The 23,436-nt window shown below is 36.4% G+C and overlaps 1 protein-coding gene across 4 annotated transcripts; it reads right to left on the bottom strand.

Moving 5' to 3' along the window:
* Nucleotides 1-1,007: 1,007 nt before the first annotated feature.
* On the bottom strand, nt 1,008-21,483 carry LOC121868423 (glucose-6-phosphate exchanger SLC37A2-like). 4 transcript variants are annotated; one of them, XM_042369049.1, is made up of 13 exons: nt 21,289-21,483; nt 18,644-18,807; nt 18,239-18,317; nt 17,695-17,830; nt 17,233-17,314; nt 16,205-16,410; nt 11,681-11,779; nt 8,829-8,942; nt 6,787-6,877; nt 6,197-6,345; nt 4,491-4,692; nt 2,155-2,252; nt 1,008-1,385 (listed from the first exon to the last, which is right to left on the bottom strand). In XM_042369049.1, the coding sequence occupies exons 1-13, from the start codon at nt 21,366-21,368 to the stop codon at nt 1,308-1,310; spliced, it is 1,578 nt and encodes a 525-aa protein (XP_042224983.1). In that variant the 5' UTR covers nt 21,369-21,483; the 3' UTR covers nt 1,008-1,307. The 4 variants fall into 4 exon arrangements, with proteins under 4 accessions (XP_042224983.1, XP_042224982.1, XP_042224984.1 ...); XM_042369048.1 differs by lacking the exon at nt 4,491-4,692 and adding an exon at nt 4,011-4,212 and having other exon boundaries at nt 21,289-21,482; XM_042369050.1 differs by lacking the exons at nt 4,491-4,692; nt 21,289-21,483 and adding exons at nt 4,011-4,212; nt 19,921-19,967.
* Nucleotides 21,484-23,436: the final 1,953 nt, after the last annotated feature.

Below are 23,436 nucleotides of genomic sequence, written 5' to 3'. Positions count from 1 at the left end.
AGTTTATTCTGCTAAGTTTATTCTGCGACATTTTATAAGATAAAAACTTTAAGCCTAAAACTACCTTCACCCTGGCTGGGAGGGAGGGAGGGAAGTTAAGTGCCCTCTCGTAATTTTGCAGGACTAAAGGAGGTGCTGGACCATCAGTGGTGTACCTGTACAATTCAACCTTAACTAATGAGTGCATTACAAAATTTGAGGGGGTTAAACTATTAAACCATTATAGACTATTGACATGAAAGTGAAACTAATATATTTCAGATAAAACCTTTAAAGCATTATCAATCTTACGTGCTTAAATTTGGTGAACCCGAAGAAAGACACAAGCAAATTAATACAAAAAAATAAATTTTTATATTAACAAGTGCAACAATCAAAATTTTCTCTTCACCAATACAATCAATAAAAAAATCATGAATTATAAACTTTACTGGAAGCAAATGTACCATTTAGGGCACAATGTCCCCATTATTCTCCTGCAGTTGTTTGAAGGAAAGGAGAAACTATTACTATAATTTCTTTGGTAACCTCTGGGTCTTCTTAGGCCAATTCCCTTGATTTTCAAATATAATTCCGGCCATTTTCTCCCTTTGAGCTATGGAGGGTAACGAACTAGTGGGGCTACATTTTGGAAATAAGGGATCCCACTTTGGCAAGATTGGGATTTATCCTTGCTATCTACTTCCAACAAGATGTACCATCAATGAGGCTTTAGGCAGCAGATTCATTCCATGTTACCGATAATAAATAAAGGGACAAACATTTTAAACCAGTGGCAAGAATATCTAAATCTATAAGAGAATCTTTCCATCTTTCCTCTGAGTCAAGGATGAGGGCCAAATATAAATACAAATACAGTATCACTTGATATACATACCTGCAGTTTCTATGCCTCCTTGGAAACCTCGGCATTTAGATGTTTAACAACTATAAAACCGGTAATAAGATGCCTCCCTGAATCAAGATTAGTATTCATAGGTGACAAATGGGGTTAAAAAAATATCTACTTTCCCAACTAGTGTAATGTTAATATAAGACTGGGAAATTAAACCTATTCTGGAGTAATTAATACGAATACTGAAATCTGCAAATACTTGGTAAATTCTCATACTTTGCTGATCAGATGCTATCTAAAAGATGTTTACACAAATAAAACAAGCAACACCTGTGATTAGTTGTATGAATTATTTAACTGCTTCATACTCTTGCTACATCACTACTCTACACTACATTATATAAAAACTGGTAATGTACAAATATTATGATGATCTTTATAATAAAATAATTTATAAATTTGGCGAACTTATTCAAAGCGGATGATGATACCTTAGTCTGCGTTGTTGCCACTTATGCCGGATCTCACGGGTGACGAGTCGTGTCAAGAGCTGGAAAAGGTTATCATTTAGTGTAAAGCATACCTGTAGATTTAAAAAAAAAAGGATGATCTACAATATATTTCTAAGGCCTGCAAAGTTAATGTGAGGATCCCCCAATTGTCTTTTCTGGGTAAAAACTAGTGTTTCTTCACCTGTTCCACTTGAAATCCAGTGGCCACAAATTAATTTCACATCCAATTTCTAGTTTCTTTGAATAATAGGGCAGAAAGCATAAGGCAGAACTCAAATTCTCTCTCAACATTTTAATGCATGTTTCTTCAGACTGATCCTTGAATCTTCAATTAAGTATATTTTAGCTCTTCTGATATAGCCTTAGTAATTTAAATTCTCTTGATAACAATAAACTCACCAGACTCTCATCATCAATGTTTTATGGCCATTTTCCACATTTGCATGGATTAGCCAGATTACCTGATAGCAGCTGTTTGGTAAAACCGGAATGGGATGTCCCCCCCTTCCCTCCCCCCCGCCTTGCTCACCTCCACAAACCCAGGGTACCAGCTCAGAAAATGCAGCAGAGGCCAGGGGATGGCCACAGCTCTGATGACCCAGTTGCTATCAGGTTTGCTAAAGCAAAGTTTTACAGCTGGATGCCCTTCCTAATACCAACCCACAGGATGGTAGACTATGCCTACCCTACTACACTTTTTAATCACTTGAACATTAGTCAATTCAATAAGCTGACTCATGTGTCACACTTCTCTCCACAGGCTAAAACCACCCTTAATATGCCTTATCTTTTACTACTAATACTTACAATGAGAGCAAGCACATCAGCTGCCATAAGCATGTAGAAGACATAGTTCCAATCGAGCTCTGATATCCGTCCAGCGATCAGAGGTCCCAGGGCTGCACCTGCATACACACACAAATGAAAAAAATCTGATTAACTGGATATTCAGGATGTAGTGTACATAATCTCTTACACATACAGGATAAAATGACTGCCCGGTACCAAGAATTGTGGTCATGTTAACTTTTATATATCATTGCAAATACATTATGTTCTTTCACTGAAGAGAATTAATTGACTCATAAAAATGCAATAAAAAGAAGCATACCACATAAAGGACAGCACTAAATTTACTTTTGCCTGAATGTTATTGTGTGCACCTATGGACAGGTAATGAGATGTAGAAGAGAAAGAGAACTACAGGTATCAACTTCTATTATCATTTCTCCCATTATATAAGTGGAGGTACAGTGCTATGGGAAAGAGCAACTTCCAGTCCCAGTCAGGATGGAAATACTTAAGAGGAGTTAGTTAAGTCTAGAAAAAAATTTATATGCTGAAACATGAAGCAGGAACACCACAAAATAAAAGGCAAGAAAAATGGAGATACCTATCATAAAAATACGTAATATAACTGACAAAGTGGGACTCAATATCAATGGCAAACTTAGGAATTTGAAAATGGGGTGGGGCAAGATTTTACTTTCATCTTTGGACGTAAGGAACATGTGAACATTAGCTTTTCCCTACAATTCACAATTACACAGCAACACGGGCTGGTGAGTAACAAGTTGGGCAGATAGTGTCTGCAAATGTTCTGCAATACAATGTAAGGGGGGACCCACATGGTTCCCTACTTGCCATGCTACTGTATAATACAATACTGCACACACGGCAGTTACTTAAAGATTATTACAGAGTGAACCTACATGTAATTATGGGTAAAGGTAATTCCAGATGCAAGTCCTGTCTGTCACATTGTTACTCTACCTAAACATTCATAATGTATTGGATATTCATGCCCTTTATAATAAATGTAGAGAATATAACAAAACAGTCATTAATGCTGACAAACTTAAGTGTAACAGATGAAACAAAATTGGAAATCTTAACCAAGAATAGTCATTTAAACCCAAAGAATTAAGAGAACCTACTAGAAGATAAATAGCTTCTTAAACCAAACTCCAAGACAATGCCAATGCCAACACCCAACAAATGACTGCCAGATACTTGCAGTATTAATGTAGCCAAGATTCCCAAAGCCCACAACATACATTAGAAGTTGGACACAACAAAATGTATAAATAAAAGCATTGGCAATGCTAATTTTAAACACCAAACTTATGAACTATGTGAAAAGGTGTAATGTGACTGTTTACACAAGAAATACTGTACCATCAACGGAATGACTGATCCTTTAACCTACACCGGGAACAGCAGGATTGTTCTTTTTGTGGTGAGCAGGGAGAGGTTATATCAATAGATCTCGCATGCAAATCTTTTCATTCAAAGGGGGGGGGGTGATTATAAGATTAAGATAGTTTTTATATGAACCCTCTGTTTAATACGAAAATTAATGAGCTAGACATAGAAGAGCTTTAGTAAAACAATGAGTACAGTAATAGGTATTACTAATTACATATACAAAAGTAGCTTAAGTGCTTAAGTAAAATAAAGATGTCCATGTTAAGTTTTATGTAATATACAGTAGTACAGTACTTACTAGCAAATTCTACAAGAATACACAGCAAAACAGATTAGGAAGACTCTGTAAGTGCAAGAGTACCAAACCTTCAACCACACTCAGCAGTAATGCATTATTCCCTTATTAGTCTACAACACAGCAAGCTTTACCGAGCATTTGTATATTTAATCGTCACCTAGGGAGCCAGTGCCATCAATAATAGCAGTAACTGTGGCAAGGGCTTTGGAATTGCCTTGGAGACTCTCATGAGTGCCAAGATCAGCAGACACGGCCGTTGTGATCAAGGCATATGGACCATTTACCAAAAGTCCAACAAGCATCAGCATGGCAACGTTCAGTCCCAAACTTGCAGAACTTAGTAACTGGTATATATACAGCTGTTGAATAAATTACAATCAATACATGAGTACACATTAAATTCAAAGGTACTTTACATAAACATGCATTTCATTTGGTGCTGTTTGCTATGGACCTGAAAAATAATTTTTTTTATAAATTATGAAGGAAAAGATTTACCTTATAATAAAACTCACCAATGTTGGTGGATTAAAATTAAAACAGTTATTAATCTTTTTAAACTAACTTAGTCCCGATAAATCTTATCCTTCATTCATTAATATAGTACTGTACATTACAGTGGTAAATAAATGACTACCTATGGATCCAGTGCCATCTATTATGGCAGTGACTGTGGCAAGTGCCTTGGCACTGCCTGCAAGGATTGGGTGTGTTCCTAGATCTGCCGAGACAGCAGTAGTGATGAGGGAATATGGGCCGTTAACTATTGTGCCCACAAGAAGCAGCAGTCCCACGTCAACCATATATGAAGCATGCTGAACGTGACGATATATGTACATCTGGCAGGGAAAATTGTTAAAATATAGCAAGGAAAAAATGGTGCTTACATAATTCAAGTGTTACCCTAGTATGCAGGGTATTAGTTTGGTCCATTTAATACTCAAAAAATCAAACCACAGCATATATTTTTCAAGAGGATGAAGGAACTCTATCCTGGGTGAAATTTTAAGTGTATAATATTCACTGAAGAACATTGGTTTATTCAACATACACACAAAGTTCAATTGTAGTGGGTTGAATCTATAGCTATTCTACAGCAGTAGTGATCTTGGTAATGGTAGTTCTCGACTTATAATGTAGTACAGTAGACCCTTGCCATTCGTGGGTTTGTGATTCGCGATTTCGACAAGTTGCAGTAAGTAGATGGTAGCTAGCTTGCGAGCCTTTTCCCACAGCACAATAAGTCACCCTACACAGGATCTCGTGTTGTACTCTCAAAACTTTAGTGTTTCTGTGTGAAATGGCCCCTAAAAGACTGCCTAGTGTTAGTGCTAGTGATGCTAGTGGAGTGAAATGTAAAAGGCAGAAGTCAGTGATGACCCTGACAAAGAAAGATGAATTATAAGATAAGTTAAAAGAGGGGATGAGTGCTGCCGTGGCTGGTCAGTTGTTTGGTATAGGTATACAGTAGTGCACTACGGTAGTATAAGTTGTTATTTGCGGTTTTGCCTATTCACGCCATTCCTTGGAACCTAACCTCCGTGAATAACAATGGTATACTGTATGTTTACAAGTAGCAATATACTGAATAATAAATATTAATGCTATCTAGCCTAACTTCCGCTACCAATATGTACAGCCAAAGAAAAAAATCGTGTTTATGAACTCATTGCACCTTGTGTTCTGAAACCCATGAAGAAGAATTCTTGCGGTTCAGATTCGAACCACAAATCTTCACTGTAACTGAAGGGGAATTTTAACCACAGTTTGCATCACAGGTTTGGAACATAATACTAGGTGGGTATTACATGACTTTATTTCTTTGACTGTACAAGCTGTCAATGGGAGGAAGCCACTGAACACAGTAACACTGTTAGGTGGTCTACCTAACATGTTTAACCGATGTTTGTGTGATGTAAAACCCGAAGGCCTCATGCATTAAACACCGAGATGAGAAATGTTTGAAGTGATAATGAAAAAAATTGGAAATAGCAGTTTGTATGACTCCCTGATACTGTACTGGAGACCACTCATTGCAGCGGCAATGTATATGAATTAACAAAAGCTGAAGAAAAATAAATTCAAGAATGATGGCCTTTACAAGAAAGTGCCACTCAGACAAATGTTTATCCTTATTCCAGGGATTACCATAAACAGTTAATTTATGATACTGCAATTAAAACTATTTTATTTAACTACACAAATATTTCCAAACTGATGCCACTTTTGAGAAAAGCAAATAGTATAAATGAAAACTTTAGATTATCTGACTATTCACCAATATTTATAAACAAATCACATAAGAGCAACATGAATAATAACCAAGGCAGACTAAACAATTACCATTGGAACGGCAACGATGAGCATGACAGAACACGTAGTAGCTGACATGCCCGAATGATCACTGATGATGCCGGCCAAGATACCGCCAATTATCCCTCCCACGTCAAAGAAGGTGGACAAGTTGGCACTCTGCTCTGCAGTATATGGAGCTGAGGATGTGTAGGGAAAGGAACAATACTGAATTACAATGCCTTAGTAGTGAGAATTATGATGATCCTTTGTAACTTTTACAAAGTTAGTTACTCAGCTGTTGTAAAGTTTCTTTAATACAATAAGCCAAATATTATTATCATTCCTCTTTCCAAATATCTGAATTATTCCTACAATACTGAGTCTCAGGTGTTCATTCTAATTTCTAATAATGACCACAATTTAAGGATTAAAGACTAACTTTAACACCAAATACCATGTTACAATGTTTACTGTACTGTCATCACCTGGAAATCTAGAATATCTTTGGAATTTAAGTTTTATTGATTTTTAACTTTTAAAAGTCTTGTTGAAAATGTAAGTTTCCATTTCTTTTGATTTACCGTTAAGTTCAATTTAGAAACTTGACATTCAAGTCACGAATCCTTGAGAATACGTACTGCTGTTTAGGATGTAGTTCGGTAGCCAGTACAGGAATGTGTAGGACACCAGTTTGGCAAAGAAGAGACACAGGGAAAACTCCACTACACCCTTGGATCAAGATAAACATATAAAAAAGTTAGTCAAAGTGAAATCTATTCAACCAAATATTCAGCGTGTAACGTGGATCGTGCCCACAGCTGAAAATTTGCTTAGTAATTTTTGTACAAACTATAGAATCATGGAAAAAAGTCCTGTTAGTCCTCAATCCCATTCATGAATCCTGAGACTTATGAACCAGTGAATCCAAAACATCACACTGTGCACCATCTACTGGCCCAATACTATGTGATGAATCAGGCTGGCAGGCTCATGAGTCTTAGGGTTCAAAGATGAGATGGAGGATTTACAGGACATTTTTCTGTGATTGCACATGTGTTGGGTATCCTGTGCTTAATATTATCTAAAATGAACAAGATTAATCAGTATACATTGTACCCTCATTATTCGGATTGTTATACTGTAATTCGTATTTTGGCTTAATCCAAAAGTTTTTGAAAAACAAATTAAACAATTTGATATTGGATGATTCCGTAATAACCGAGAGGTTCTGAAAAGTCACTCTCGTGGCTCCCCAAGCAGGTATCAGGTATCATCCCACTTGGGACGACTTCCAATTTCAATTGTTGTTGTTCTTAATAATTAAATGTTATTCATTTGTACTGTATTCAAATACTTCATGTTATGCTTGTATTTGTATTCATGAAAAAATAAACTCTTTGTAGACCATGTCAGCAAGTCTGGTTGACAAGCTTAATACAGTAGTCACATGTCCTGTGGTCAGGTCACTTGATGTCAGGTGTCATCATAATAGAGTCAAGGCTACAACAGGTGGAAATAGTGAGGTTATTTAGTTAGGTCATGCTGTATTTTGTTATTCCAAATATAATTCATAATACAGTATACTGTATTCCTATAATACACAGTATTTTTAATAGAATTTGTCATGTATGGATGATTTTTAGCTATAAGTGTCCATGTGGGAATCATCTTTATGGGAATTATCCAAGTGGGAAGAACTCATCTATCTGGGAATTGTTTTAGTGGCATGTAATCTTGGGTCATGCTGCTATCATGTGAGAGTGGTTCACCAGCACAGGCGGAGGGTATGCGGCACTGACAGCTCTTCAGTTGAGATACAGTACTTAGCTCCTCAAAGAAGGGGAGATTTGTTGGATAATGTCATTAATTGAGTTGATGGAAATATAAATCTGAAAGATTTTGCAAGATTTTGAGTAAGTATAGTTAAAGTAATTTGTAATAAAACTGTACGTAAACTATTATTGCATCATGGATGCCTGTATGTCTGTTTACTACCTGTGTGGCATGTGTGATAAACTCTAGTCTTCCGCCTGGATTTATATACTGTACATTAGTATTAATTTTAGTGTAATGTCGTTGAAGAATATTGTTTCTGTCAACATTAAAGGATTAGAAATTAAATTTCAATTATTTTTAAAATAGAAATTAGAAATTCAAATATAAGACAATGGTTTAGTAGTGCTGTTAATGAGTGTGCTGTGGAAGTGCCTTGTTATGTCACCTCCTGTCTCATCACCTCACCTGTTGCTTCGTCACCTTACCCCTCGCCAGCACACACTGCAGTGTTTTACATTTTTTATTTATTACTGCATTATTTACCTTATTATTACTGTGCATTTAAAAAAATATTTATATTTGCACAGTCATTATAAATAGAATATTTTATGTGGCAGTCAAGGCAAGGTACCTGAGTATGTTTGTAGGTTGGAATAACGAGGCACAATCTTCAGAACGATCCAAATAAGGTGCAAAAACTGAACAGAATGTGATGAATAAAAAAAAAAAATTGGAAAAAGTGAAATAATGTCAAAACATTCTGAACTTGGTTACTTCTGACAGCACTTAACTTGAAAAATTAAAGAACAAAATATAAAATTAATAAATTCTACTCTAAAAAGCAAAGTAATATTTGATATAAGTTGTTATGGTACTAGAACACAAGTCAGGATAAAAAACTCACTGGGATAGATAAAGCTCCAAAGAAACTGATGGCCTTGTCTTCTTTCTGATTGGGGACATTTTGTTCAGACTCCATTTTCTTATCTTTCTCAATGTATGATACTGTTGGTGTATCCTAGAAGGCAAAAAATTCAAGGTTTATTTAATAAATAACATTGTACAAATACTGTATTGCCTACCAAGACAGATCACTCAATAGTGTCCATTACAACAAAATCTGGCATTAACATAATTTGTCTTCTTTTATTGTGCTGCATGTACAAAACTGTTGTATCTACTGTACTGTAAACATCAATTAACAACAAATAATGAAATTCTGGTAATTCAGATATTAAAAGGTTGGTATTAGAATTACTATATCAAGAATTGAAGTTGAAACTTCTAATTAGTATACACCCTGTACTGTACAGTACAGCATTGTATTGAATTACTGTATTTAGATAGGATTGATTACTACACTTTATCATAAATATATGATAGAATAAAGAAAGAGAGAGAAATTCAAAGCACATACTTATCCACCTGAAGGAAAATTGAAGGATTGAGTCTGTAAATTCCGTTTTATGACCAAGACTGGACCAGGTAATTTGCAAGTTATATAGGACTAAGTCATCAGGGTTAACATCCAGGTAAACTCAACGATAATATGTTGCATTTGGGACTGACCCATTGATTAGTTAGCTGCCTTCCCTTCCTAACTAACGAATCTTCAAGTCACTCACATTATAATTTTATTACTATGCTTCAACAACTACGTTCTTGCATAACAATGTTAGTACTGTAATTACAGTCGTCTATCAACAATTAAAAAATTATAAGGGGCATAGAACTCTCTTTTTAAAAAACAAGTCATCATATGGGGTCATGATGTCATGTCAACCAGTGCACATAGCACCACTGCTTGGCTTGGCTACAAGCTGTCATTAGAGGCTTCAAACTAATTTTATTTACACTGGAAGGAGAGCGTAACATAGTTGCTGGGTCCTAAATGAGGGATAGATAGGAATTTTTTTAATATTGGAGCCCACAGCCAGATAATTATCAAGATATGGGCTACATACTTCTAGCTTAAATGGTGAAAATTGTTCCTAAAAGATATCCTTTCAGGGATTTAGTTATGACTGGAAGTTGTTACTAATTAATGAATTATTCCCAGCTGCTAATACTGTGAGGTTTACCCAGGTTATCAACCCCATAGACTTTACGCTACAATATGTACACAAGTTATCTGAGATGAGTGTTTGGCCAAAAAACATACTCGTGATGCTTTTGTCAAATTATATTACAAGTTGTTACCTAGAAATGCAGAATGGTACAAGATTATTATATTCCAGTCAGAACTTCCATAAAACACAAGAAAAAGGAAATATGTTCTAAATATATAGGCAATTTAGGATGGCTAACTGCACTAGAAAACCCATCACCTAATTCCACATGCAAAATAAACTCTAGAAATAATATTATAAATCCACAATGAGCTACACGTGCAACAGAAAGAAAGAACACATTGGTATTGAAGTCATACACTGGCAGATGAGTGGGACTATTCTGGGAATCCATCCTATAACTGAGCAAGTGAGGACAGCCAAAGTTTCCAGGCTCGGCCCAGGGAACCTTAAACTAAGGTGGTTGAGATATAAAACCCACATATTAGTCTACTCCCCCACAGCTCTGGAAATGGTGTTTGAAGCCAAGTAGCTGTGCCATGTAAACCACCCCTATGGATATGATGTGATAAGAATCTGGCCATCTTACCTCAGGGCTCCTTGGACAGGTCATGTGAAACTGGCATCAGGTCGTAAATTCCTCTAGCTAAACACATAAACCCAATGGATTTTTATTCTTATACACCCCATACACCAGAAAATTAATTAGATTTCATATAAACCTTACAGAAACAATTATATTCTTATAAACCTGATACAAAAGATGAATTAACCATAAAAGCCCTACTGAGGACAAATAATTATATGTACTGTATATCCACATACAGCCTAGAGGACCCTGGTACAGTACCCATATTGTTAAACCATACTAAAGAGATTCATTAAAATTCATCCAAAAACCTATGGAAAAAAATTATCACATCCACCCATATAATATCTATAGCAAGAGTTGAAGGTTATTAATATGAGAGTACAATACAGTACAAGGTTACAGTATGTACAGGTATGTCTATAGTTTATTTAATTTTCTGTCTCCATCAATAGAATGTTACTATCAATCTATACATCCATTTCCTTATTACCTTCTCTTATGTGATATTACTGTAAACTCACAAGGCAGCCTGTGATTTAGAGGGTGTTATTCTCACCTTTGCCATTAAGTAAAACAAGAAACCATGCTTTAACGCAGGATGGACAGAATCAAAAGCAAACACACACATGGTATTATCTCTTCATTAAATCACTGGATAGGAGGAAATGCACAAAAATATTACTTCTTTACATCAACACATATTACTCTGCAATCTGATGCACCCTTGGCAACTCACTTAAATCATTCACACCAGTTTACCAATCCAGTGACCACCTGCAACCACCCCTTCTAACTCTCCTATCCACTAATACCCCACTTTAGATACTTATGCTCGCCGATGTCTCCTGTATCTCTGGCTCTCACACACACACATTACAATCTCACAGATATTCCACAACCGCCTCTCTACTCTTCTTACACCCTTACCATACACTAAACAGTATTTGAGTAATACGGTACCTATGAAATTATATTCAAATTATATTTTTCCTCTACATCTAATAATAATAATAATAATAAAAAGGAAGTTCAAAATACAGGCCAAACATGCATCATCGTAGTAAACATCAAGCAAGACCAACAAGAAATACTTACTTCGTCCAAAAGGGCCGTAGACTCATCATCATCATCATCCGGTGCCACTGAAACATCTGCCATGTCTCTCCTCCTTGGTGGGGGAGAGACGCCCTCAGGCTAACAGGTAACCAGCAACAATGGAAGCATCAAGTTAACACCATTTCGCCCTTAAGTGCTACACACATTAGCCACTCAGCTTCAAGTTCTAAAGTGCTGTTCTGTACTTCACACATTTTGTTGTTTTTATAACCCGACATAAGGGAAATCAAAGAGAAGTTACAAAATTGTAGTCACCCACAAAAGTCCTGTCGCCTCTCCTACTGATCCATGAGCCCCGAGACTCAGACTCATGAACCTGAAGCAGAAGACACTGATGCATTACTCTGTCCATAAATGCTTCAGATTCACAAGTCTGAATCTTGGGGTTTGTGGTGCAGGAGGATAGGCACCAGGACTATTGTGGGTGACTGTACAATAGTTTGTAAATAGATTTAAAACCGAGATGACAAACTCCAATAAAAATTTAAAACAATGTGCTGAGTACACTGCTAATGCCTGATGAAATTATTAAACAGTCCATCACTAGTTCCTACAGAGTGATGATGTCCCTTCTCTTTTATTTACCTTAATTACAGACAAATGACATAACACAAGAGGGAAGAGAGAACACACACACACACACATAACACTGCAGATCCTCAATGTCTGACATAAACATATTCCATGATATTAAATTAGTAAATAGATGATCAGATATTAATAGGAAGAAACAATCAGATATTAATAGGAATAATTCACCAAAATCAAATACTCTATAGCAGGGGTTCTCAACCAGGGGGGAATTTCCCCCCTCAGGTTTTCAGGCTGATACTAATATGGAAAAAATAAAGGATTTTCAGTATTATATGCATATTATTTGGAATGCACTTTTTGAGGCAGACAATCTTGGAAAGGAGGGGGAATGACATTCTGACATATGGTGAAAGGGGTGCATGGGGCAAACAAGGTTGAGAACCACTGCTCTATAGCCATTAAATGTCCAATATATATACACAATAAATACTGTACAGCCACTATGATGAACAACATGGTTAGGAATGGTGGTAGAAAACTATTGGAAGATGTTAGGGAAGTTAACTAGATGTACAGCACTGCATTAATACAGATGGATGAAGAAATCTGGGTCACACAACATTAAACAGAACAGTATGGTGTAACCTCATTAGTTTAGACATGAAGCACCTTGACGTTACAGGGTCATGGGGAAGGGATACATTACACACAAGGTACAGTAATCCTAGATAACACCTGTAGACTATAAAACAATTTAGATATTAGATGGCAAAAAGTGCCAAACGAAATTATGCTTATCATGTTTTTTGTTTGTTTTTATCCTCTTCACCACTGATCGGTTTGTTAGCCGCTTGGGCGATCGGTCACGTCTCTGGCCTCTCGGTTTCTTCTCAAGAAAATAGTAAAATGTTGTTCTAATAAGCTGTTCTGCTTTTAACAATGAAGTCAATTATGATAAATGACAATGTTTAAATCCTTATTCTCTGTAATCTGAATTCTAGGTTATTTTCAATGTTTGGTGATTCAGAAAATGTAAAATTTATACCCATTAATTCTTCAGCAATCAGAAAATGTAATCTTTATACCCATCTATTCTTGAGTATGGTCAATAAAACACATGACAATTACTGTATATATGAAGTGTTTCTAGGTAACAAATTATCTAGGGATTACTGGAGCATCAAGGAATCAGACCAAGGGAAATACCACAAGGTGGCATAGCAATGTTTGGTGAGAGAAACTAACAGGTGCTCTTAAAGTGGTAACTCTAGCAAGGGAAGTTAAAATGAACAGAGGCATTGTACAAAGATAGATAGATCCCGGGTTAAACTTACACACTGGTATAAAAATCAGGGATAAACTTGCATATAGAGAGCTTGATAGATAGATCAACTGACAGACAGGTAGACAGAGTTCACACTAAAGTTGCAAAAAGGTAGATGAATAAAACTTTTAGGCTAAATTTCCATATACAGTAGGTACAGAGATTCTAGATAAAAAAAACAAATTTAAATTTGCATATACAGTACTGTAGACAGATAGATTATGGCAGATTTCTGGTTATACTTGGAAAGATAGATAGATAGATTTCAGACTGAACTTGCACATAGACTGGTAATCAAAACATCAATATGAAAGGGGTCAATCATGCCACCCATTCTCAGTGATACAATTTACAGTTTTTGGTGCTTTCGGCACAATCTTTTAATCTTACCATGCGAGACAATGAGGTTCTGCAGCGTATCCCCAAAAGCTACAAGTACAACTCCCAATGCACTCATTTATATGTACTGTACAAGTACATGAAAATTTTTTTTTTATTCTTATCCCATACATGAAACAGACATATGTTAAAATTTATCTCAATTTTCAATAGATACAGACAAGCCTATGAGATAATGGTCACGTAGGGTGAAGTGAGCCTCCAACCTGTTAGGAACGATGCCCATTTTGATGATTAGGTTGGGGTTTACCAGCAGGCACCTAAGTTACCTTGCTCTGGCACAGTAGTTAAGTTCTCAATCTTGCTAACAGTTAACTGCCAAATAATCGTCTGAGGTCCACCATCAGAGATAAATAATAAAAAATGTTAAGACAGAGTTAATAATATGTCATCTTTAAAACTGTTCCCAGATCATACACAAATCTGAAAGGTGGTGTAGTGATTCAAAGTGAGGGAAAGTATTCACCATGTATACTGTGTATGTAAGTTAAGGATATGGAGAGAATAAGAGAGAGAGAGAGAGAGGAGAGTTCAAGCATGCATGTGTGGAAAACTTAGCCCATTCCTATCACTCTCTACACCTTTTCTACAATATCCTCCCATGCTATTTCTCCCACTTCTTTGGGGGTTTCTGTATCCCTTAGTACAACACACAAAGTGGATGTGGTGTAAGGATTATAGGCCACAAAGGAAGTATTTCTCCACTTGGCAAACACAAGGATGTGATCATAACTCAGTCTGCAGCTATAGTGATCTGTAGCTAGTTAGTGCTCCTAAATGTACATTGCCATCACAAGGTATTCATTTGATATATTCTGCCACACATACAAGGATATTTAGCATAACTTAACATTTAGTTATCGTGTCTCTGGCCCCATCACTGGATCATAAAATATAAAGAGGTTTATTATCATATATTCACTGATCTAATAATAGTAAGCAATGTCCATGATGCACATGTAAACTCTTGTGATGTGACCATATAGAGCTCTTAGCTCTAAACCTTGTGAAGCCTTGAGAGATTATTTTCAATAGAGATAAAACTACAAACTTGAATGTATGGATGAGATTAGTATAGTATTGTATATAGAACGGTTCATATGACAGTTATGCATACTGGAGAGTCAAAGACATGTTTGTTCAGTTCATGAGGATGGAGTGCCAAATAGCATTTGTAATTTTCAATCATTTTTCTTTCTGAAGGAGGTAGTGTGGAGTCACAAGGGCAGAGATACAAAACAAGAGGATAAGTAGTGTCTCTCTGTCTGTCTGTCTGTCTATCTATCAGTTAAGAATGTGGTACTATATTGCCTATTGTCTGGTTATGAATGGGGTTCAGTACTGCCCATCTACTGGTCAAGAATGAAGGAAGAGTATCACCCATCTATTTACCTACTTGTATCGTCTTGCCTGTTCCCTAATTTAAAAGGACATCAATGGATGACTTCCCCCCAAAAACATCATAACATGAGCGGCTTTCCAGGTATGAAATAATTTGGTCTTGGGAGCTACTAATATACCACTGAAACATGAACAAATTCAACAAAACTTGATTATTCTAATGTTTTATAACATCAGGAAAATACTAATCATATATGTGGATAGATGCAAGTTTTACTGCTTTTAAACATGACTGGGATATCTCTGTGAGGTGCTCAGTGGACTGACCTACTCTGAATCTGCTGGAGTGTTTGTCTTAATGTTAATGCTTGAGGCAGCTGACACAGACAAGGAATAAATCTACCCAAATTTTAAAGGTCATATAAAGTAAAAAACAAGACTGTAAGCCTAAAAGCTGAGTAAGATGGTCCAAAGTCAACATCAGAAGCTCATGTAAATAAAGGATCTCCAAGACTCCTCTTAATTACTGATATGCAACAGAAAATCTAAATAACCTGATGCTTGTAAAAGTTTTTTGATAAGACTCCAAACATGTTTTCTAATAATAAAGGGTTAGGTTAGTTTGGGTAGGGTAGGTTTGACTAGATTGGGACAAGTTATGTTAGAGAAAATTCTACAATACTGTATTTCATAATCAGAAGATGCATAACTGAGCCACCACTCGAGATCATCAGTTTATGAATCTCTTCACTGATGCCGCTGTATCTATTGAAACTTACGATGTATTTAACATATTTAAATCTAATCTACATCAACGCCCCATGAAGGTCCCACAAAACTCCTATGGTGACAACCCCTTCTTCAAACCTCAAACCTACTAAGACGGTCTCTGACATGCAACTTACGTCTTTCTGGGTGTTGGGGTTAGGAAGGCCAACCATCTGAGGCTCAGGAACCATGAAGAAGAGAACCACAACTCCTACTGATGCGATGATTATGCCGGGGATGATGAACGACAGGGCCCAGTTTGTACCAACGAATGCAGCAGCAATCAGGGTGCCGAGAATGTTACCCACTGAGGTATGGGAGTTCCAAATGCCAAAGATCAAACCTGAGACGTAGAGAAAATGTGTTATTCTTGTAACTCACATCCACCTTGCTCTCTATGGCAGTCTTTTTTTTTTACACACACTACCATAATCTAATTCATTCCTCTATACAAAAAGGGCTGAATTTTCCTGTAATTCCCAACCAAAATAGGTGAATAAACTAATTACCTGAATGTATATAGTTCAACCTCAGTTCATGTTAGGATAAAAGTAACATGAAACCTGCCTTCCTTGAGCTTCATTTTACTGTACTGTATTTACTCTACAAAATTGATTTCTGACTCGGACGTCACATCGCCAAGTCTACCGAGATGATTCCTTACTAAGACCTGTATTTCCATTTGCTCTATCTCATGAAATAACTCTGTCAATTCTGTGTTATAGTCCACCTAGATACAATACACTAAGACCTTAATAACTTATCACTGGGTAAATTCAGGTTGTGTCAATGTAAATTTATAAATTACCTGTACAGTATTTCCCTCGGACCTTCACCATCAAAAATTCATCTTATACATTCCATGTTTCCATACCATGTAAGATGTATTTTATTCATGCAATATTATCCCTGGCTTCATGCAATGATCTTGTCCTCATACCAATCATTCTTTAGCCACTTGTGTACGGGCTCTCGTGCTGAATAAAATCATCTGTCATTAGCCAAATAAAATATAAAAAGTGGCATCCCCATAGTGAAGAGGTTAAACATCCTGTGTCCACGTCATGTGAACTTATTCTCATTTATGCATTTCTACTGATTTCTTCACTGGACACATTGATTTCACATCTTCATTCATCAAATAAATACAGCATGTTATTTTTACCTCTCTTTCCTTTTCCAAACCAGTTTCCCAGGGCAGTCACAACACCGGGCCATCCTGTGGTTTGCATTAGTCCGCATAAGACCTATAAAGCAATACAAATGAGATTTTAATTTCTATCTAGTTATTCCAATTTCACTTTCAATTACAAGGGATGAAACGGACACACAAAGGCTCAAAAGCAGCAAATACATAAATAAATTTAAAATCTCAATACTGTATGTGTCAAATAATATTTCTTTACCCTTTCAATATACTGTACACATAATCAAAAAAGCAACTTTGCAATTTTGTGTTAGACAATCTGACAACGGGTGTAAGATTTCAACAACCCTACGAAGACAACAGAAATCACAGTGTTCATTTTTAAATTCTTTAGACCCGTCTATACAGATACTGTACAAAACTTTTTTTATTGTGTGGACATACTAAATAAAAACAAATGAAACAGAAACTGAGATTCACCTGAGCTGTGATGTAGAACCACAAGCTGTGTATACCAAATGAGTAGCCAAGACCAAACATGCCACAAAACACACCCGATAGTATCATGCCAAATGACAGGAAGAGGCGCAGGTCAACTCTCTCTGCCACAAGCCCACTGTGAATCAACAAATGATATGATATTTTTTAAAAAATTCCAATGTTTCATTTGAAAAATCTGTTCATATATTTGAGGTACGTATTGCTAAAGGAACATAACAATCACTGTAATTTTTCTCCCTTCCAATGTTTTGCCCCCATTTTTTTTGACACGTCTTTCTGAAACATCTGTTGAAAACATTTGTCTTGACTTTGAAATCTGTGAGAGATAATTATGAAGTACACCACAAGGGATAATTACATCTGTACTTTATACATATCGTACAACTCTACTGGTACTGATACACTACACTATATTATGTACCTGAATATGACTTCTGAATCTGTATCTTTCCCCAACAAGGCCACACATAAAATTTTTATCTCCTAACATTTTGAACTTATTGAAGTATAATGTTTTTCTCACCTGACAAACATGCCACCAGCATAGGCAAAGAGGAAAGAGGAGTCTACCATTCCCAACAGGATTCCTGAGTCTTCACCGTCTGTGAAAACGAGAACTGAACTTCAGAGAGCTGTGAAAATTAAAGGCAACCGATGGATACTCTTGATGAGGCTCAAAATACTTAACATTTTCAAACCTTAGGGCCTACCCCATTATGTCATGGTATACTGTACTGTACAGTCAAGTATATAATGATTTTATAAAAACTAATAACAAAACCTGTGTAGAGGTTGTTTAATTACTTTATTACAGGAGCAACTGGCAATACACAAGGTGGAACATAGTAAGTCACTATACTGTACATGTATGCCATTGTATGAACCACCATATCAATGCCCTGTGAGGACGAGCAGCTAACCAACTTACCAAAGGGCTTCCAGTCACACCAATGGCTATTGTTGGTTTCATATGGCGGCACCAAACCTGAGCAGTTCTGGTTCAGGACATTCTTCACGACAGATATGGGTTTGCGGGAAAGATGGTACGAGCAGTAGGTAAAGAAGGTCAGGATCCACATCCATGATGAATATCTAGGAGAGAATAAGAAAAAATGGATATATTTTAATAGCCCACATGTGGCACTACCAATCAATCCACGAGGCACAGTAGTGTCTGAGATGTCTTTCCTTAAAATATTACTCTACAATTATCAATACACTGTACTGTATTATACTGTACAATACTTTTATATGGGTTAGTGTAAAATACCTTTGACAATATGAATAGCACACTGAGCTACGTAATGATGAACGAAATATAGGGTATAAACAAAGATATGTAGTTTTACATCACATTTGGGATTTTTAAATCACAAAAGACATAAGAGAATTTCCAATGACCTCACCAGATAGTGTCTCCTATACTGTATTAGTTAAAGGCCATAAAAATACAGTAATATCCATGATATTATCCTGAGCTCAATTCTCAAATGTGTAATGATAAAACAAATAAATGAATCATTTGAGCTGACACACAAAGATGGCAGCTACAATATTATCAAAATAAAACTATTTTGACTCAACTAATTACTGTACAGTCTCATAAAAAGCAGTAATAAGAGTTGTTTAATGCATATAAACTTTACTGTATGAACCTCTGATAATCTTGTTTTTGACCGAGTCTTTACAACAAGATCAAAATTAATTGCACCTCAGGTATACTGAACATCTAATGTCACTAATCATGCATTATAACTTTGAACCTTCGTGTATTATTGAGTACAGTAACAGTATATAAACCAAACAGTTAAGCTTGATTATTCTGAAAATATTCCAAGCTGGTGTTATTCAGAAACATATTAATACTGCACAGCACAAAGCAAACATATCAAACCATAATACTGAAGTAATCAAAACTGTTGAGCCATATGTAACTTGTAACTAAGGAACAAGATTCAATGTCCACACTCCTGACACTAAATAGTTTTGTTGTCAACCATGTACAGTATCAAGCTGTAATGCTCTCTTATGCTATCACTAACTCATCTATGCACATCATCCATTACAGGATAAGAGGCTAATCCTAGGCATTTACTTTCTTAAAATGCTCCTGCAGTTTTATTAAAAAAAAATTCTTATAACCAGAAACTGTTCTTATTCCCTAAAACAAAACTTGACTTGTTTGACAAATCAATCTATACTTACAATCTATACTTCACTTTATCAAATATACACATGGTAATGCTGTGCTGTACATCAGGCAATAGCTCATGTACAGTACTGTACTCATTACCAACTACAGTATCTTCCCGTATCTCCCATATTTTATCTGGAGCCAAGGGCTTCCATGTGACCCTCAGCTTCCCCTCACACACTCCATCTCATATCTTACATAACATTTCATACCAACATTACATAAACTTTCATTTGTTAACAGGCATCAAAGAGAATAAAATAATACTTCTAACACTTCAACTTAGCATGCATAGTGAATTAATATGAAGCTAGCTTTGGCGATCCCTAGATGCTCCGGATATCACATGAGTTTATATTGTTAGTATTTAATGCTTAAGGTCAACCTTATGATAATTTTAGTGATTAATAACTTGGTGATAACACTTATAAGTGATATTGCTGATCATACAGTACTCAAATGTAACTTGATTATACTTTATCATACAAATTATATAGCTGCATATACTATACTGGCCCTGTTTTGAATGAACTGATATGTTAGGTCTTGTCTTGCACCCCCTGGAAAAAATCGTGCGGATGCCCATGCCTCGTTACAATGACATTAAAGAAACAATGATGAAGGAGGAGCAGCCCCACAGTTTATTTCTAAAACCCAAATTAAATTTTTACTCTACTTTGGTAAATTAAATGTAAATAGAGAATTCGAAAATAAACTCGGATGATGTTCTTTGTGATGCGAGGAAAAAGGGAGGAAAATACTGTACACACCACTTGTTTATGTACAAAGAAAAACAAAAACATTGAAATGCAAATAACAGACACAGTCTTGAAACTAACTGGCAGATAAATAAATACACACACATTAAATTAAAAAAATAAGATAGAATCCTACAAACAATATTCAAATGGAAATGAAACAAAGAATGTGACAAGTACAATAAGAGGAAAGGATTACAAAACGATCTTCAAACATCTTTCTTGGTTTGTCCTTGGTCTATGTATATACAGTATTCGTTGATGAACCATATGTGAACCTTTATGCCGATTTCACTAATAAATAGCTATCACTTGAATCACTATGAACTTGTCTGAAGAATTTACCGAATAACTGACTATCTAATTATCTACCTCAAGTCTGGCCTTAGTACCTGGACGGGTCTATAAAAAAAGAGTCACGTCAACACTAACACCCACCACCACGTCACAGCTACAGTAGAGGCCTAGTTCTCAACAAGCCAAAATAATACCAATCATAACAACACCAGTTCACTACATAAGATATTTTCAGAATAAAGTCAATCTGATGATAATTCAGATGGCAATTAAAGAGCTGCGTCGTGTCCTGTCAATAGTAAACAAAAAAGATTTATCACTTACAATGTTTTCTTTTTATTGGATGGAACGTTCACGCAGCAGCTTGACTCAATGGCTTGAATACTCAACGGAAGTCTTGCCATGATTACAAGTGATGTTTGAGTTGGTTAGAATTTTCGAAATTTACTCGAGATCGAGGAGCTGCACTGCTGTATTCCCACTACGGTGAACACTTGCCAACTGTCTGGTGGTGCTTGTTGATATCGGCTTAAACATCCCTCCCACCATTAGATGCCGTGAGTCGCTACCTCGCTTAGTATATTGATTTATTGTCACCTACTAAGCTCATTGTAATATCGTTTTGACACCACGAATTCACTGTTCTACTAATAAAACACGAGTAAATATTAATTAAAAGCGAAGAACGAAGTAAGAACGTAAGTTAAAAATAAAAATATGAATGGTAGTCCCAGCAAGGTATATCAAGTGGAAATCTAGTCCACAAGGTGAGAAATACTGATATATATTTTTTCTGCAATTTTTGACACATTGAAGGCCATTTTTCACCCTTGATGATTGATAACTACCAGAATCAATGACATTATACTCGTACATGCTGATTTAATTCGAGTCTGCTCATAATAGGTAACCCAGGTTCAGAAGAGATTCACATGATCTGCGTTATTTGCACGACAGTAAATTACAGTTTTTTAGACTAGTGCAATAACTCGTGAAATAAAAACAAAAATATTAAACAAAAATTAAAAAAACAAACACCAAATAACACAGAACAACACACGAAGAACGGTATATGAATCATAAAACACTAAGCATCCCATGACCACAACAGCTGCTAAATAATAATAATAATAATAACAACAACAACAGCGGTACACGTGCAGCACGGTTTCCCCCTACTAGTGTGTCTCGGGTTCGATCCCCTTATCAGAGGTGAGAAGGGTAGTATAGTAATGTGACCTACCAAACATGGACAGTTTTCTCGGGTACAGATGCACTAACACTGGATCTATTAAAGATCATAACTCATCACGTGCTATTGAGGGATTAAAGAAACTACTTCCTTCCTCTGTCGGGTAAATTCGATATTAAATTAAAACATCAGAAAATTTACGAGAACAGGAGAAAACTACAAAAACTATATAAACAAAAAATAAAATAACTATACAAATATGGAAGGACCAGATCACAATGGCAACGGGGAGACAAGGAAACAAACTACAGCATTTATAATATAACTTACACACAGTACAGCACTGCAGGATAATTGAAGGGTTCCTACACCCCACAGACAAGGTGTATGGGATCTCCCTCTCTCGATTATTTCACCTTAAAATATTAACCAACTTAATGCTACCTGGTGGGGGGGGAGCTAAGATTATGTTAGTTTAGGTTAGATTATGTTAAGTTGCTAGATTAAGTTGGGTTATGTAAGGTTAGCTTGTTAGATTATTTTAGCTTATGCTTACATTAGGTTAGGCTAGCATTGGGGAGGTTAATCTTAAGGTGAAATAAGCTGAGGTGGGGCTGGTAAATTTTTGTTCCATAATGCGTGGAAATTCAGTTGCTACGCCATAACATCCATACCGATAGAGGGCTGTTTCATCAGCATTACCCACCTGTCACGTTGATATATCACAAAATGAGAGACTGAAAGAGTGAGAGAAATTTGCTGAATAGGTGTTACTGTAATATAAGGAACGCTATATAGAACAAGTGGGTGTTCTCCTTTTTTGTTATATTCGCCACTTGAAAATGTTCAAAGGAGGGCCACCAGACTGGTGCCTGCACTTCGGCACCTCAGCTACCCTGAGAGATTGGAGCGCCTGAACTTGCCTAGCTTATACTACAGACGGGCAAGGGGGGACCTAGTTGAGATGTATAAGCATCTCAGGGGGCACTACTCAGTTGAGTGTCCTTACGTGGAGCTGGGGGACGCTCGCCCCACAAGGGGTCACAGCTAAAGATTGAAGAAGCCGCAAGTCCAGAAAACTGTGAGGGCAAACTTTTTCGGAGTGAGGGTTGTAAACTCTTGGAAAAATCTACCAGAGAGTGTTGTGACGGCTCCGAGTGTGAGCTCTTTCAAGACAAGACTTGACCAACACTGGAGCGGATTCAGGCACATTCAGGAGCCGGTGCATGCCCAGTATTTGCCAACAGTGCGTGACAGAGACGTGACCGATCGCCCGGGCG

The sequence above is a fragment of the Homarus americanus genome, unplaced genomic scaffold, assembly GCF_018991925.1.
Source record: "Homarus americanus isolate GMGI-L3 unplaced genomic scaffold, GMGI_Hamer_2.0 scaffold19318, whole genome shotgun sequence".
Lineage (NCBI taxonomy): Eukaryota > Metazoa > Arthropoda > Malacostraca > Decapoda > Nephropidae > Homarus > Homarus americanus.
The sequence above is the reverse complement of the archived record's forward strand: the minus strand, read 5'-3'. Positions and strand labels throughout refer to the sequence as shown.